The sequence below is a fragment of the Pezoporus flaviventris genome, unplaced genomic scaffold, assembly GCF_033815535.1.
Source record: "Pezoporus flaviventris isolate CSIRO_AGI_PZ_B2104156 unplaced genomic scaffold, CSIRO_AGI_Pfla_v1 ptg000025l, whole genome shotgun sequence".
In the NCBI taxonomy this organism is placed as follows: Eukaryota; Metazoa; Chordata; class Aves; order Psittaciformes; family Psittacidae; genus Pezoporus; species Pezoporus flaviventris.
The window spans coordinates 22452484-22468545 of NW_026892573.1; the positions used below are offsets into that span (position 1 = coordinate 22452484).

Sequence of the window (16062 nt, forward strand, 5' to 3'; positions counted from 1 at the left end):
CATAATTTACTGTTTGTTGCTACTGGTTTTATTTTCTTAAAGAAGCTTGTATGAGATTTCTGTATTTTCCTCTCATGAAGACGAGCCTGCATCTGTATATTTGTACATCTGAAATAATAGCTTTCCAGTATTTTTGTAAATGTGTTGTCTAGCTACATTGTGCCGTGTCCAATAAATTGGAGATGTGCTTACCTCGTAGTAGTATGAGAAGTGTTTAAGTCCTCAGTTACCACAAACTGGCACCGTGCTATCCCTGAACATTGCTCTACAGTCACCAGTACCAGGCTGGTGGAGCCACTTGTGTTTGCAGCCTTATGCGGCAGCAGCCAAAGGCCAATATAAATTTGATTGCTATGGCAGCTCCAGGTTAGAGACAACACATACTGCTTATTTATTGATTTTAAACCCATATGGCTGAGGGGAGGGAATTGTTTTCCATTTTGTTTTCAATTCAAACCCTCTACAAGTCTCAAAAAACAGGAAACAATAATATTTTCTTTTATGTGTTTTTTTTCCTTATATAGAAGGTACTGATTTTAACTAAAACTACCAACTGTCAAACTGCTAGTGTATAAACCCAGAAAAATAAGTTACATCTCATTCCTGATCTTCCATCATAAATACACACAAAGGCAGAATTTATTCAAAACTCTGACCTACAGTGCGTAGGTGCACACACAGCAGCACCAGTTAGAGATGCTGCTGTGGGAGCAGGGGCTGTGGCACTGTGCTGCCTCTCCATACCAGAAAAAGTTCATCTGAGTAGAAATGTAATTAACACAGCAAAGTACATGCTGGGTAATGATGCATTTATATGTATTTTATAGCCAGGTTTTGAGAGTAAATTGTCCTTAGATATAACAGATGCTGTCCATGAGCTCACTGCTGTGTGTGTACTGGTAACTGGGGTTCTCTGCCAACAGTAGGATCTGATTCCTGTGGTATCAGATGCAGCATGCTGCAGGATCCCATCCATCCTGCAGTCTGCAGTTGTGGGCGAGAAGGGTCTTTTCCTGCTGCTGAAGCACAGACCGGTCATTGACTTGGCCTAGTGCAACCTGTTCTTGGCTGCACCGACTGGGAACATCACCTCTGGCTTTTGAGGAATTGCATCCAGCACTTTATGGCATCCTTTTTTCACCCTTAACAGGTCCCACTTCCCACCCTACTGCCTTCTGGCATGGTGTGCAATGAGCAAAGAGCAGGACTCACATCCCGTGAGGGCTGTGGGCACCAGGCAGAAAAGCTGAGCAGTGTGATGTGCTCTTCAATGGGAGAGACCGCCGCTTTCCCCCTCTCCTTTCAAGGGAAAAACTTGTAATTCAGGTCTGGATTGGCAGTTTGAATGTCAGCCCTCAGTAAGGATGCACTTTAACGTTACCGTGCTCTCCATTAACTGTGCCAATGACAATGACAGTTTTCCACATTATTTCCACGTAATACAGTACATCTGGAAAGTGATGTTTTGGTTTTATTTCTGAATGTCCTGGTTCTTGTGAATTGATCTCTTAGACGTTATCAGTACTCCATGTGCACATCATGAACAGGTTGACGGGGCTGGGTTTTACCACATAGATATTTTTTTCCAGATTAATCTAGTTTTAAAACATCCAATACAACTATACCGTTAAAGAATAGTAGAAGGCATTCAGGCAATACAAAAATACACGATTTCTTTAAAGTGAAAGTTCTCTTGGCAGCTAGCACACAGAAGAAAATAAGTTTTTGAGACACTGGAGAACTTCAAGGCGTCAAAGGTTAGGACTGTGCTTCTACTTAAATATGCATTCACTTGAACACACCTACACCGATACCTTTGTTTAGCCCCCAGTTATTTATTTATGCAGTGATGCTCCTCTGGATTGAGTGGAATGAATATATATATAATGGCCAGATTCAGTCTGAATGCCTACCTCTTTTGCTCAAAAATGGTTTTGTGTTTTGTGTTTTTAACAGACAAGGTAATGGAAGGGTCCAACGAGCAAAGTAAGGTTACTCATTATTTGAAATAAGATGTTTAAGCCCTTTGAGATAGAAGGTTTTGCTTTAACCTTCAGCTAATAACAGCTGGCCTAAATGAGATGTTTCTTTATTGTAACATCACAGACTCTGTAATGATACAGATGCTACAAAGAGTGACTCACCCCTGCACAGTGTAGGTGAGCTGCCATTTAAACATACTGATGAGTTCATGCCATAATCATCAGCTGTGCACAGGGGAGACAGCCCTGCTATTTTGCAATTATCTAAGTCAAAGAAATAAGCAGTGTCAGAGATCCTGCCATGCAGAAAACCATCATTTCCTTTTGCATATGTCAATAATAAAGATGCTGCAGCACTTGGGAAGGCACCAAACTGAGCCAAGGCTGAGGTGACACTATGAGGAGGTCCCCTGTCCCAAATCACTGTGCTGTAACGGGTTTTGTGTTAACACTGTTTTACTCAAACAGGATGCATCCTTCGGGGGAAGACTGACCCAAAGGAGTGCCTTGGGAGTTACGAAAAGCACAGAGCTGTGTTTGTTCCTGCTGCATTCAGGAGAGGAGCAGTTTGTAGAGACCTTGTACTGGGTTACAGGTGTACCAAGGACAAGATGCACACAAATAACACCATGATACAGAAACACCCGTTCTTGATTTTCCCTCTGGATAAAAACTATCCAGCAAAGCTAATTCTGTTAGCTAAAATCCACAAGAATATTCACCTGAGTTTCTCGTGCTGATGCACTTACAGATATCCAGACATTTGGCTTCCCAGTTCATTTAGTCAGGAATGTTTCAGAGGATCATTTAAATAAAGATGAGAAAATGTCATTGAGGAAAGGCTTCAGCAGTGACAGAACCAAACATCTGTGTACAACTTGGTTCTGCCTTTCTCTGAAGGTAACGTTAATTGTGCTTGCTTTTTTTGCATCATCTAGATGACAGGGGAATAAGGATTGCAGAGAGAAGGACCCATTCCAAGGCAAAAAGGTGTTAGAAATCACAGTAGGAAGCTGGGTGGAACACTTGTACAGCATTCACTGCAGATTTCTCAATGAAGGGCCCAGGGAGATGCCTTATACTGAGCCTGTAAGAGGACAGGCAGGACATTGTGCAGAATGACCATTTTTTCTCATCCAAGGCAGGAACAATTTGTCATACTTACAGAAAAGAAACAGTACTTTTCAGAACCAAACATAAGCATCCTCAACCGACAGCAATAGCAGGACAAACAAAAGGACTGTTTAAGCTGTGGTGTTTTGTAAGGACACATTTGCACCACTGCTGCCCAGCGGTGTCACAATTTGCACCGAAATCTCTGAGGTCTTCTGCTGTCTACCTGCTTCCTTCAGATGGTACCACCAGATGCATTTTTTGGGTGGGTTTTCCCTGCTGAGAGGCATCCTGTTTGTTTTGTGGCAATTCTGGACTCCCACCCCCACCACTTTCACAGCCTCCTTTTCCAGCACTTTGTGCTCAGCTCCACAGCTCACACACACCGAAACCCTAATCTTTGTTATCTTCTTGTGAGGCCCTTGCACACAGCATTTGTTTCTTTCTAGGAACCAGCTGTATCCTGTACGCTGGCTAATTTATTAGGAGGAACACTACAGATTGACCAAGCTCAGGTTTCTTATCTTCCTTCCGCCCCGGACTGTGAATTGTCCTCTGACAGGTTTCTCATGGGGCTGCCCACCCCGCACTCTCACCTGCTTATGAAGCATGCTGACATTTCCCCAGCGACGCTGTGAGCATCTGGCCACATCTGTACCACAGAGCCCCAACATGAGCTTGTCTGGAGCCCATGCCTCCTGCTCTAAGCTGTGCTGTGCTGGGACAAGCTGCACACCCTCCATCCACCCCATCAAGTCCACCAAGGGACTCGGCCCCCTGCCCAGTAGTGGCATGGAGCTTGTGATGACCCTAGCATGAAGAGTGCCATTGCAAATCTCATTTTGAAAATGCCCCAAATCCAGATAAGCTGCATGCTTCCCTTTCAACCTTTTTGGTAAGAATACAAAAGCAATGACCATCAACAAAAATAAATCACTGATGTTTTTCTTTCAGACAAGACTCTAATCCCTTCTAAAGGCACCCGAGAGCCATTAACAGTAATTTTAAATTAAATACACCCATGCTAAGTCTAACTAATCAGCCTCTCAAATTATCCTGGCAGAAAGATGTATTCCAATTACCAAAGTACTTTCAAGTGAATTAAGACTCCTTTCTGTACTGGCTGTGAAGGTCACTCAGTGTTCCCATGAATCCCCACGTTTACATTAAAAAAGCACACCATGATCTTTGGCAAAGGCACTTGCTCTAGGTAACTTCAGCTTTTGAGCTTGTTGCCATAAATACAATAGAAAAGCAGCCAACTGTTGCAAAAGAAGCCAAGAATATCTTTTAATACTTTCTTTACGTATCAATGATTAATCCAAATTACCAGGGAAAAGCTTTACAAATGTGAAATACATTATTAAAAAGATCAAAGTGCAAATACCTTATTTACCATGTTTAGGTTGTATAGAGTTCGTGTTAGAAAGAATGGTAGGTTTTGAAGGAATGAATCATACCCAGTTAATGGGAAAACAATCCCAACTGGGATCTGAACCGACTTTGCAGCCTGCTCAGTCTACACCTGCATCATTTCCTTGGGTCACTGGAATTCCTGCTCTGTAGGAGCACATGGCTCCACGGGAGGCAGGGCTGGCATGGCTGCATCCCCCCACTCGCATCCTGCTTTCCCTCAGCCAAGTGCCCATTTTTTTACCACAGCTATTCCGCAACTCACCTGCTTAATAGTCCATGTTGTACACTTACCAAGTCATAAAAGCCTGCAGAGCAGTAGATCTGCTTTTTCAAACACATGAGACTTAACCCACTATAAGGCAACGTAATGCAACCAAGTAATGAAATCTGTCTTGACTCTTTCTGGTAAGAAACAGGTGTCTCATCCGTTGGGAGTTTTCGATTTGGTGATAACAGGGTAATGCTGTGTTAGTTTAACTGGAATTTGTCTTCTTACATTTACTCACTGAAATATCAAAATACAGCAAGCTGGAACATTTGTTTCCCAGAAAGAGAGAAAAATCTTAGTTATTCCACGATGCCAAATAAAATGGCCCTATAGACAATGGGAGAATGAGTGATGAGATCTATTTTCGGGCTTAGTCTAGACCCCAAACTAGTCTGTGTTCACTTCTGTAGAGCAGAGGATCTGAAAGCCAAGGAGCCTGCATCCCCATGGGAAAGAGCAGAAAACTAATAGAAAAAAAAAACATTTTATTTCATATTTTTAACAAAAAATGGGCTATCATTTTAAGTGAACTATCAAAATGCACATATTCTTTCATTTTCTCTGTCCCTGCTCACTCTGCAGAGCTGGGCATCTGTGGCAGGTCGTACCATGCTTGCTTTCATGGTCCTTGACAAGAGCCGAGGTGACTCAAGCCATAACTCATGCCAGCTGCACATGGAGCTGTCACAGTGCTGGCTGACACGGTACAGGCGCAGGCTGACAGATCTCCCTGTGTGACCCTGTGTGCCCAGGGCAGGCAGCCAGCCGTGTGGGAGCAGGACCTGTCATTCCTGGTCCGATGCAGCAGCTTTGTGCACTGGCCACACAGGGAGAGGGTTAATCAGCTGGGGTGTTTCATCTTCTGGTTTAAAAAAGTTAGTTAACATCATCATAAAACCTGACTGGTTCAGGGGTATAAAAGCCTCTTGTGGAGACCCTTCAAGAGGAAGGTGCCACCTCACAGCTCCTGCCTCTGGCACAGCCAACGATGGAAATAACTCCCTCCTGAGGGCCTGAAAAGCTGCAGGTCCCTGAGGCAAAAAGCCTTGGAGAAACACTGGGAAAGGGATGCAAGGAAACTTGGAGAAACTTGCAGAAACCACTGTACTCATGATGCTTCCCTCACAGGCAGTGCTGCTGGAATCAGGTCACCAAGTCCCCCTCCGTGAGCCATCCACCCACTAATTTTCAGAGGCAAAGACATCATGTTTTGATATACCAGGGTTGTGCTGCTTGTGACCTAACATCCAAAGTTGTCATTTTCTTTTCCCTCAAAAGCCACATCTTTGGAGAGTTCTGTATGACCAGGACAGCAGATGACATACTACTGTTCAGTACTTGTACTCACACCAATTGCTCAACATAAGGAGCAATGTCTTCTATGTAAAGCATCGTCAGGGGTGAAACACCACTCAAAAATGCAGGAAAACAGAACAAGAGTGTTATTATTTGGAAGAAAGAATCAGGCTGCATCAGAGCCCAAATCTAAAAATACTAAATAAACCACTTTGTGTAGAAAGGTTTTTATTTTGAAATCAGGTTTTGTTTTTTTTCTTTCAAAGTTTGGAAATACAGTGTAAAGTACAACATCAAATTATGTCTGCAAGTCAGCTTATGCATGTCATGCCGGTTATTTACATGTAGCTATATACAGAGTGCAGATAATTACTGAAACCACACTACAAAATAAACAGAGAGTTCTATAACATAATTTAGTAGGACTTTATTAAATATATATAGCTATTGATTGCATATACTTTACTATTAAAATCCCATATAGTATCTAAAGTAACCCCTATAAACTCTAATACCTTCAAAATTATCATAAATATGATTAAAAACTGAAACTATCCATGTGCCCTGTTTAGCTGCTTTGCCCTCTGCTATAACAAAACCAGTGCTGAGATCAGGCTGCTATCTTTTGAGTCAGAACTTTAACAATAATTCCCGATAAAACACTCGCAAAAAGCTCAGATGCAGAGTAGCCTTCAGCTGAGACACCAGCACCATTCTCTATATTTAAAATTAACACGGGTAATCCAATGGCTTATTAAATACTGCCACATACAGGACAAGAAAAACAATGCTATAATCTTCAGTGACTGAATTACAACAGTGAATTAGTAGCTGTTTGGATACCAAGCACCATATTAAAGCAAAATAAAGCAAATGCCCAAAGCCCATGCAAAATCTTCTCCTAAAAACAGACCTCCCAACTTGCACTGAAGAGGCCAATCAACAGTCTGATTTTAGCATGAGCAGTAACTGGAAGGGCTGCAGCTGTCAGGGCTGCATGACCACAGACAGTGAGACTGAACATTGCCTGTAGCTTCATGCCTAGATGGTGTGATGAGTAATTTATATAGGGCACTCTGCTGAAAGAAAGAGTAATGCCATGCCGTATCATATATTACCTCATTAACAGAATATGCCATTTACTTCTGGGGGGATTCTGGCCAGCAACCCTCACAGTAAATTGTTAAAGGTCTGTCTTTGACTTCGCTAGAGCTTTGAGAGTTTCTGTCAGTGGAGAAGGTCCACTCCAGTCCAGGGGACCTGATCCCCTACTGGGATTTCGCTTCTTGCTGCTCAATCCAATATTGCACAAACTGCTGCCTTAGGAAAAGAAGTACAAAGAACAAAATGCTTTTTAGTTTCATTATTTATTCTGATGCAATCTTATTACGTAGAAAATAACCAGTGGAGAAATGTAACAAGAAAATCCAATTGCTGTCATACAATGCTTTTTCTTTGTTTTGCTTCATTGTTCTGAACTGCTGAATTTTGCAACTTTTCTTCTCCAAACATGTCTTTCCTAAAGGCACATTACAATTCAATCCAATTACAGGCAAAGAATAAAGATTAGCACCAGCAAACATACGAAAGGAAAATAAGTTACTATCACAGAATAGCATGGCCAGCAAATCTGTGCATTTGTTTTTTACAGAAATAATTGAACAATGAACTATACAGATTAGTTAGGGATGTAAGTGATAGCTATGGTTTAATTTAAGAGTTTTGTTACATATAACTCTAAATGCCAAAATATGGCAAGGACATTTTAATACTGAACTCATAGGGATTACACAAAAAATATTTTTTCATCTTTATCATCATTAATAAAAAGTGTGAATATAAAATATTATACTTTACATATTTATCATACAATATATCAGTCCTTCACACTATTAATTTGATTCATGTTGTGCAACATGCATCAAAAGGTTTAACAAAATAAAAACATGGCTAATTACATAAGTTGTGGGTACAGAGGTTACTTCCACAGGACAAACAGCAATCAGAACGTGTCATCTACCTTGAGTTCTACAGTGATATTTGGACAAAAACTGCCGCATGTTTTTAGGAAGGATAATAATAATTGAAAAACTGTGTAACCTTTGCTGGTAAATTGAAACCCAGTAAATCAGTACTATGAACTAATTTAGTTCAGCTTGCCTAATTTTCTGGTATGGCACTATCAAGATACTGTATCTTCATTTAAATGTTATATAGATTTCTGTTCCTTTACAATTACCAAAAGGGATTTTTGGTCAGGCCTGAGAGTATCATCATTAAATAAGCTTTGGCGTTGTGCTCTCCCCATTTCAATCTTTGCGTACGTGGTACTTAACTTTCCAGTTAAATGTACAGCTTCTTGTAGAGATGAACAAACTCTCTCTTAGAAAGTCAAGGAAGAGCTGGAGCATCCACAACCCAGCAGTGGGATTATACAGAAAGTGCTTGTTATGTACTGCAGAAAAGAGGAAAAAAAATACCCCATAAAATATTAAAAAAGAAGAAAATCCTACTAATTGAGAGTGAGTGGTTCACTGTGATTAAGAAGGGGCATAACCTTTTTCAGATCAAAATGCCAGTTTAAAGCTAAGCTACTTCAAAATTATTTATGCGATCATCATGGCTTGTTCAGAAGAAGGGCCTGAAACAGTGTAGAGCCTTACAGAGGAAAATACAGATGTTTTGTAAGCGGCAGAATGAATGGCATCCAGTTTTTATGAAGTTCACTTCTGCAATTCAATTTTGTGTCTAATGTGAGATGAATGCACGGGAACATACAAAACACCTCCACAGGGATTCCTCCAGGTCTCTCTACAACCTTTCCCTCAGTAGGTACAGGCCCTGCTTAATCTGTAACTGAACGTTGCATTTTTACAAAGCTTTTAATGAACTTGGCATCTTTGAGTCCTCAGATCAGCTGGCTTCAAAATACAATACTGAAGAGTAGGCAGAAATACACACAGGCTGTGAGATGGCCTAATGTTAGTTTCCCCCTGCTTTTTAAATCAGGCTAAAGCAACACGAGAGCAAACATTTTCTATTTCAGCATTCCTCAAGAATTTCACAACATTTAACTGCTCCCAAGAGGTATAAGAGGTCATCAGAGGATGTTCAACAGAGGTCAGTTTGACACTGGCCCTGGTGGAATAGACAGAAGTTGGGATTTTTCCCTAGACCACTGCATTTCTCTGCCTGGGTAAGATGTATGCTCAAAGCTCTGCCTCCCTCTCTGCTGCTTTTGCCTTCAGCAGCCTTTCTCATGGGGAGTTCACCAGAGGGAAGCCTTTTGACAACCTGCAATTTTTGGATTGTGAAATACAGCAAAACCACAACCAAAACCATGCCAATGATCTCAGGGCAGTATCAGTTTCAGGCATAGCTTACACTACAAAAACTTGGCTTGCCTTAAGACTAAAAAAGACTCAAGCTGGTGAGAAAAGACCTTCACTTCCTTTCACATCTGCTCTGGGCAAATTAGATGAGCACACGTCAGCCTTCACTGCCTGTGACAATGGCTGGAACAACCACTCAGTGCACTGAACACAGCCTGGTCTTAAGGTGAAGTGAAACATGATTTGAGACTTAATGAAACTGTTTAGAATGAAGAAAGAACCCAAATAACTCAGTCACTAATTCCAGGGGTCTGTCCTCAACTGCAGTCAGCCTTGTCCAGAATCCCCCTCTGAGAAAAAAAATGCTAGATGATTTCTGGGAGGATGCTCTTCCAGCCTCTCTCCTTCTCTGATCACCACTTTAATTAGTGAGGAGAAGGATCCTGCAGGCTTTTGCCACCTGTCTGAATTCAAACACAGAACAGCTCTACAGAAACTACACACTACATACAAGCAAAGAAGGTTCTGATGGAACCTTCCATCCTTAAGATGTAAAAAGAAAAAAAAAGGAAAAAAGAAAAGGAAAAAAAGAAAAAAGGAAAAAAAGAAAAAGAAAAAAAGAAGGAAAAAAAAATTTCTATCTTAAACAAGAAAAAGATTACTGATGTTTTTAGTCCCAACAGAAGTTTAGCACTAATTCTGAAGAGTTACTAATACGGAGCTTAAACATCTTGCTTTTCAATCAGGTATGGTACATAGCCAAGTATCAGTATGTTTTTCCTCAAGATGTGCAAGAAAGATGCTCATGACTGAGAAAGCTGCTTATGGTTCTGGTTTTGTTTTTTAGTTTGGTTTGAGTTTTTTATTCCATCAAAGGGGAGAAATCTTTGTCAAACAGTTTGGCAGAAGTTGGGAGAAATAATACTAAATACTTCTATTGCTGGATGGAGATTTCAGCATTCATAGCTTATAAAATTAGATACTTCACAGGCCATTTGTCTTATTTGCAATGGAAAAAGTTGAAAAAGGACTCAGCTACAGTTTATCTCTGGTTTCAAAACATGTTGCTGTTTTTCACTGCTCACTTCACATGACTACCAGAGTCAGCATCTCCTTGTTTTCTACAGAGGTTGTGGTGAGAGATAATATCTTCCAGATGATGGGTATCATAGAAACAAAAGTTATTATTATGTATACCAATACAGAAAGAAGGGAATAAATCTAAGAAGCATTTGAATGAAGCATTCATTAAAAATATCACATTTTGAATGAGCATTTCTGCTCAGGCAGTGTATAAACTGATTTTATTATCAGTTGTATAAATTCTATGCCTTATTGTAATCTCAGTAACTAACAGAAGCTCAAACTTCTGATTTATGGAAAACTCATTTCTTATTTGAAATGGTTAGGACTTGTTTTAGAATTAAGTTTTCTAAGAGAGAATTCAGATCACAATAGAAGCATTACTTACATTATGGAAAAAAAATACAATTTTCCATAATAAAAACCCACAGATTGCAAGAAATGTCACCGAGTGCATCGCCTCTAAATTTCACACTCCTGTGAGCAACATCCTAGGACCTGAAAGTCTGCCGCTAAATAGCAACTTTTTTGATTTTATTGCTCTAGTGCTCCTTACCCATAAAAGAAGAACAGAACAACCTTTTGCAAACAATGGAAGTTATTTAAACAGAGTACCGTCTTCAGTACAGAAACTGTTAACTGTTTCATTACATTCTGTTCCGTTGATAGGGAGCTGTGTAACTTGCAGCTGCATTGTTCTGAAGGAAATCTACCACTCAGCTAACAGGCTGATCCCATATCTGTGTCAGATAAAAATCATAGTGCTTATTATTTGTTACCATGGATACCATGAAGATATTGCTGTCCACTAAAGATTACTAGAGGAAGACAACATAATTCTCAGGAACGAGCCCTGTTTTGCCTTCGTAAGTTGCTTTTAACCAACCTGGTTCCACTGATGGATACACTGCAAAAAAACAGCCAGACAAAAAAAACAGATTTACAATTAATTAATTCTGTTAAACAACCCTATGAACCCCTAGGTTAATAGATTTATATAGATACTATTTATTTAAGAGAAATTGAAAAATCAGAGCAAAAACTGAGAACTGAAAATGGAATTACACTCTCATTTTATGGATACAGCTCAGTTTTCATATATCTACTTTTTTTTTTTTGACATAATAAAGACAATGTGAAACTTTTCTTACCATTAGAAAATATTGCCCCCTGTGGGAAAGACAGCTCATGACTATGTTCAGCCTTACAGGAATACATGGCTTTTGCTTGTCTGAAAGAAAAAAAATGCAGGCTTGCAATAAATGAAATAACAAGAAAAACATGTAAAGAAATTAAACTAAACCCAGGGAAGTGTAGGAAAAATCAGTTGCACAAATGCAGGATGGTAATGACTGGTTAGACAGTAGGTCAGAGGAGCAGAATCACAGCAGAAACTAACTCCAAGTTTACTGGGGTTAACAAACATGCTATTGCAGAAAAGAGACCAACATCCTATTTCGAATTTTAAGCAAAAATATGATTTATAGCCTTTAACATTATTTGTTCATTCTAGTTGAAGTTGTAACTCGAATACTGAACTGAGCATATTGCTTGAAGCAAGTGATGGACTGCCTGAAGACCATTTAAAAGTGACTTGTGACAAAATATAGTTCATCAGTCTACAGAAGAAAATCATACACAGACGATAAATATGAGACAAAAAGGAGCAACCCAAGATTTAAACAGCTTTAAACTGCAGCAAGGGAGATTTAAATTGAGTGGCTTGGTTTCAGTGGGTTTCAGCTTCAGACACCTGAATTTAGATGTCTTTAGGTAAACTACATGCCTAGCTGCATGGACACCCCAGGCCTGGCTTCTGCTACGGCAGACACGTATTTGAGTGCAATGAATGGCTCACCAGGTTCCACGGCCTGTGAAGAAACCTGCCACAAATAAATAATATCTGACATGAAGACTCCTATATGTAGACAGGTAAATTTATGTCTCTTAAATCTGTAGCTGGAAGACCCCTCTATTGTTTAGAACAGTGAAGCACCAGAAGTGCCAAGCATTGGAGAATTCCTGAATTGAAGAATTCCTATTACTAAAAGTTCATTAAGAAAACAAAGTGGCACTACACAGATACAGCTAAAAGTTAGATATATAATTATTCTATCCCAGACAAGAAGGACAGATTAGGTCATCTCTTGACACGGTTTCTAGTACTATTATTCTGCAAAGTGCAAAATGAGGGACTGACCATGAAGATGAAAATTTAGAGTTCCTGCGCTTTACCTAATACCTTGATTTCAGTTTATACACTCAAAGCATTTTTTACATGTTCCATGAGATTTTTCTGAGTTTCTTTAAATTTGTTGGAAGCCCACATTATATCAAGATGAACTTTTGATTATTTCACCGTTGTACGACATGCTGGGGAGTTACTGATTCAGCTTAGCTTCCAGCCAGGATTTATCTCAATGACCCAATATGTGACCTGTGGTGAAGTTTAGTGCTTTTTGCATACTTTTTGAGTATGTATATATGCAAGAGACATGTAATCTGTTTTGCCTTTCCTCCCAAAATAGTTAGATAACAGTCGTAAATTAGGTTAGTAACACTGCCACATCACAAGCATTAGCATAAGAAGTCTATTTTATTTTGTGTATCATCACTGATGGGGCCATGGCACTTCACTTTCAGAGTTCCATGCCTCCCTGGGGAGGCTAAGCAGGGATGGATTTCCTAAAGGGAGCAGAAAGCATCCCTCTACCCTGGCGTCATTCCCTGGTCCCAGTCAGTACTAGCACACCATCATTATCGTCATTAAATCTTTAAAAGGGTGTGAAAGTGTCTGGACATATTCCAAAGTTTTTATGGGTGAGCTTTCCAGAAATGTTTTCTCCCTCTGAAGAAAAAGCTTTTCTTATGTTTCTCTGAAGCTGATTTATGACTAGACCAAATGGCATGTTTTGCCTTCATCCGAAGTGAACAACTGACTCATCAAGGGCTATACTCTCAGGCTGAGATTTCCAGAAGAGGTCAAGAAATTTGAGTTGTGGCCACAGTACCCAAGGATACCTTATTCTCAGGATGCTGAAAATAATTTCTAACTCTTAGTACTGTCGTTCTGGATACATCTCCACTGCTAACTAGAACAACATGAGCACTGGACTCCTGTATGTCTACTTCACTTAAATGTTAGCTTTCTTTCTGGTTGGTGTAGTCTGCTCTCTGGGCGGCATTTTTCCAAGACAGCTCCTTCGTGCCTACTGTTACGAAGAATTTGCCATCTACAGTTGACAAGTGTGAAGATAATACATACACATTTACACATAATAATCTCTATAATATATAATAAAATATACAGAGGGAGATTAGATGGCTTTACTAAAAGTAACCTATAAGCTAGAATTGAATACTTTAATCTCAAGATCATTTTTCCTCAAAGTCAATACAACAAAGAATGCTACAGGTGTTCTATTACACTGATCCAGACTGGAAAAGCAGCTATTTTCTCTTGGGGTGGGTTAACCCTGGCTGGACACCAGGTGCCCACCAAAGCCTATCACTGCCCTCCTCAACTGGACAAGGGAGAGAAAAACATGATGAAAGGCCTGTGGGTCAAGATAAGGGCAGGGAGAGATCAGTCACCAGTTGCTATCATGGGCAAAAACCAGGCATGACTTGGGGAAATTAGTTTAATTTATTACCAATGAAATCAAGGTAGGGTAATGAGAAATAAAACCAAATCTTAAAAACACCTTCCTCCTGCCCCTTCCTTCTTCCTGCGTGCAACTTCTCCTTCCCTGAGTGGTGCAGGCGGATAGGGAATGGGGGCTGTGGACAGTTCATCACACATTGTCTCTGTTGCTCCTTCCTCCTCAGGGGAGGACTCCTCACACACTTCCCCTGCTCCAGCATGGGGTTCCTCCCATAGGAGATAGTCCTTCATGAGTCCCTCCCATAGGCTGCAGTTCTTCATGAACTGCTCCAGCATGGATCCCTTCCATGGGGTGCAGCCTTTCAAGAACAGGCTGCTCCAGCATGGGTCCCTTCCGTGGGTGCAGTCCTTCAGGAACAGGCTGCTCCAGCGTGGGTCCCACACGGGGTCACAAGTCCTGCAGCAAACCTGCTCCATGTGGGATCCTCTGTCCTGTCCACAGGGCCACAAGTCCTGCCAAAAGCCTGCTTCAGCACAGGCTTCCCACACAGTCACAGCCTCCTTTGGGCATTCCCCTGCTGTGGCATGGGGCTCTGTCCAGGCTGCAGGTGGATATCTAGTCCACCGTGGACCTCCATGTGCTGCAGGGCTACAGCCTGCCTCACCATGGGCTGCATGGGGATCTCTGCTCCAGCACCTGCAGCACCTCCTCCTCCTCCTGCACGTTGGTATCTGCAAGGATGTTTCACATATTCTCACTCTCTTCTGGCTGCTGTTGCACAGCAGTTTTTCCTCCTTCTTAACTATGTTAAGCTACCGCTATCACTGATGGGTTCAGCCTTGGCCAGTGGTGGGTCCATCCTGGATCCGGCTGGCACTGACTCTATGAGACACGGGGAAGCTTCTAGCAGCTTCTCACAGAGGCAGCCCCTGTAGCCCCACTGCTACCAAAACCTACCCACGCAAACCCAATACACCTGTGTGGCCTAATCATATATTTTAAACATATAAAACTGTAGAGTAACTGTTAACAATGAGTACAGTTCCAATAAATACAAGGTAATTGGTAATGAATTTAGTAAACCTCATTACTTAGTGGCATGACTATCAAGACAGTTTCCCGTGTTAAGAATGTGACATCTGAATAGTACTGTGACAAGAGACATATAAGGCAGTAATAGAACAGCAATATTTAAATGTGAGGCAGAATTATTTAAGTTATTCTTGAAATATGACATGTTGCTTTTAGTGCCCTTCAAAAAAGTTAAGAAAATAAATGCCATTTTATCCTATATTCTCTTCTGTCTACTGAACTCTTCCAAGTTTACCCAATCCAACCACGGACTCTGATTTGGTCAGTTCTAGAAAAAAAAAAAAGCTTCCCAGCATTTGATATTTAGACAGATATATAAACACATGTACAACGGTGTCAGTTTCTCTGAAGCTCGTGAATTACAAGATCCTTCCCATTACCTTGCTCCTGATACAGAATAATTACATCTCAACGTTATCTACAAACTGTGTGATAGGGTAATGAGATACAGATTCTAAGAATATTTACTCATAATTCTTCAGCAACTTTCAAGCTCCTGGTTATTGCCTCCACACTTGATTTGATTACTTAGGTTTTCATAATAGTTATTACTTCAACCCTACCCAGCGAGAAGCATTAACCTTGAAAAGGGGTTGCAGGTTCTTGGGTATTTCTTTTTTGCATGTGTGTGATTATCAAAATGGACAATCTTACTTGCGTGTTAATGCTGTCCTCCCTGCAAACAAGGCTGCTTCTGAAAAAACATGTGATAAGGTCACCATCATTTATTATGGTTCTCTTAATATGGGGCTAACAATCTGAGAAGTGTGATTCATGTTGTTCAGTGCAGAGAGAAAAAAACAACTTCAGAAAATGGTAACCACATTTCCTAGAAGTTCCTTCTTTCCATGACTTTACTGAATAAGACTCCAGAT

The 16062-nt window shown here is 40.6% G+C and overlaps 1 protein-coding gene across 2 annotated transcripts in view; it reads right to left on the reverse strand.

The window, feature by feature from the left end:
• Positions 1-10667: 10667 nt before the first annotated feature.
• ARHGAP42 (Rho GTPase activating protein 42) overlaps positions 10668-16062 on the reverse strand; it is a 154828-nt gene continuing 149433 nt past the window's right edge. For both annotated transcript variants that reach the window (XM_061457834.1, XM_061457833.1), the window contains 2 exons: positions 11642-11721; positions 10668-11397 (listed from right to left, as the gene is read on the reverse strand). In XM_061457834.1, coding sequence (XP_061313818.1) covers positions 11309-11397; positions 11642-11721 — 169 coding nt within the window. In that variant the 3' untranslated portion in view covers positions 10668-11308. The remainder of the gene's footprint in view (positions 11398-11641; positions 11722-16062) is intronic.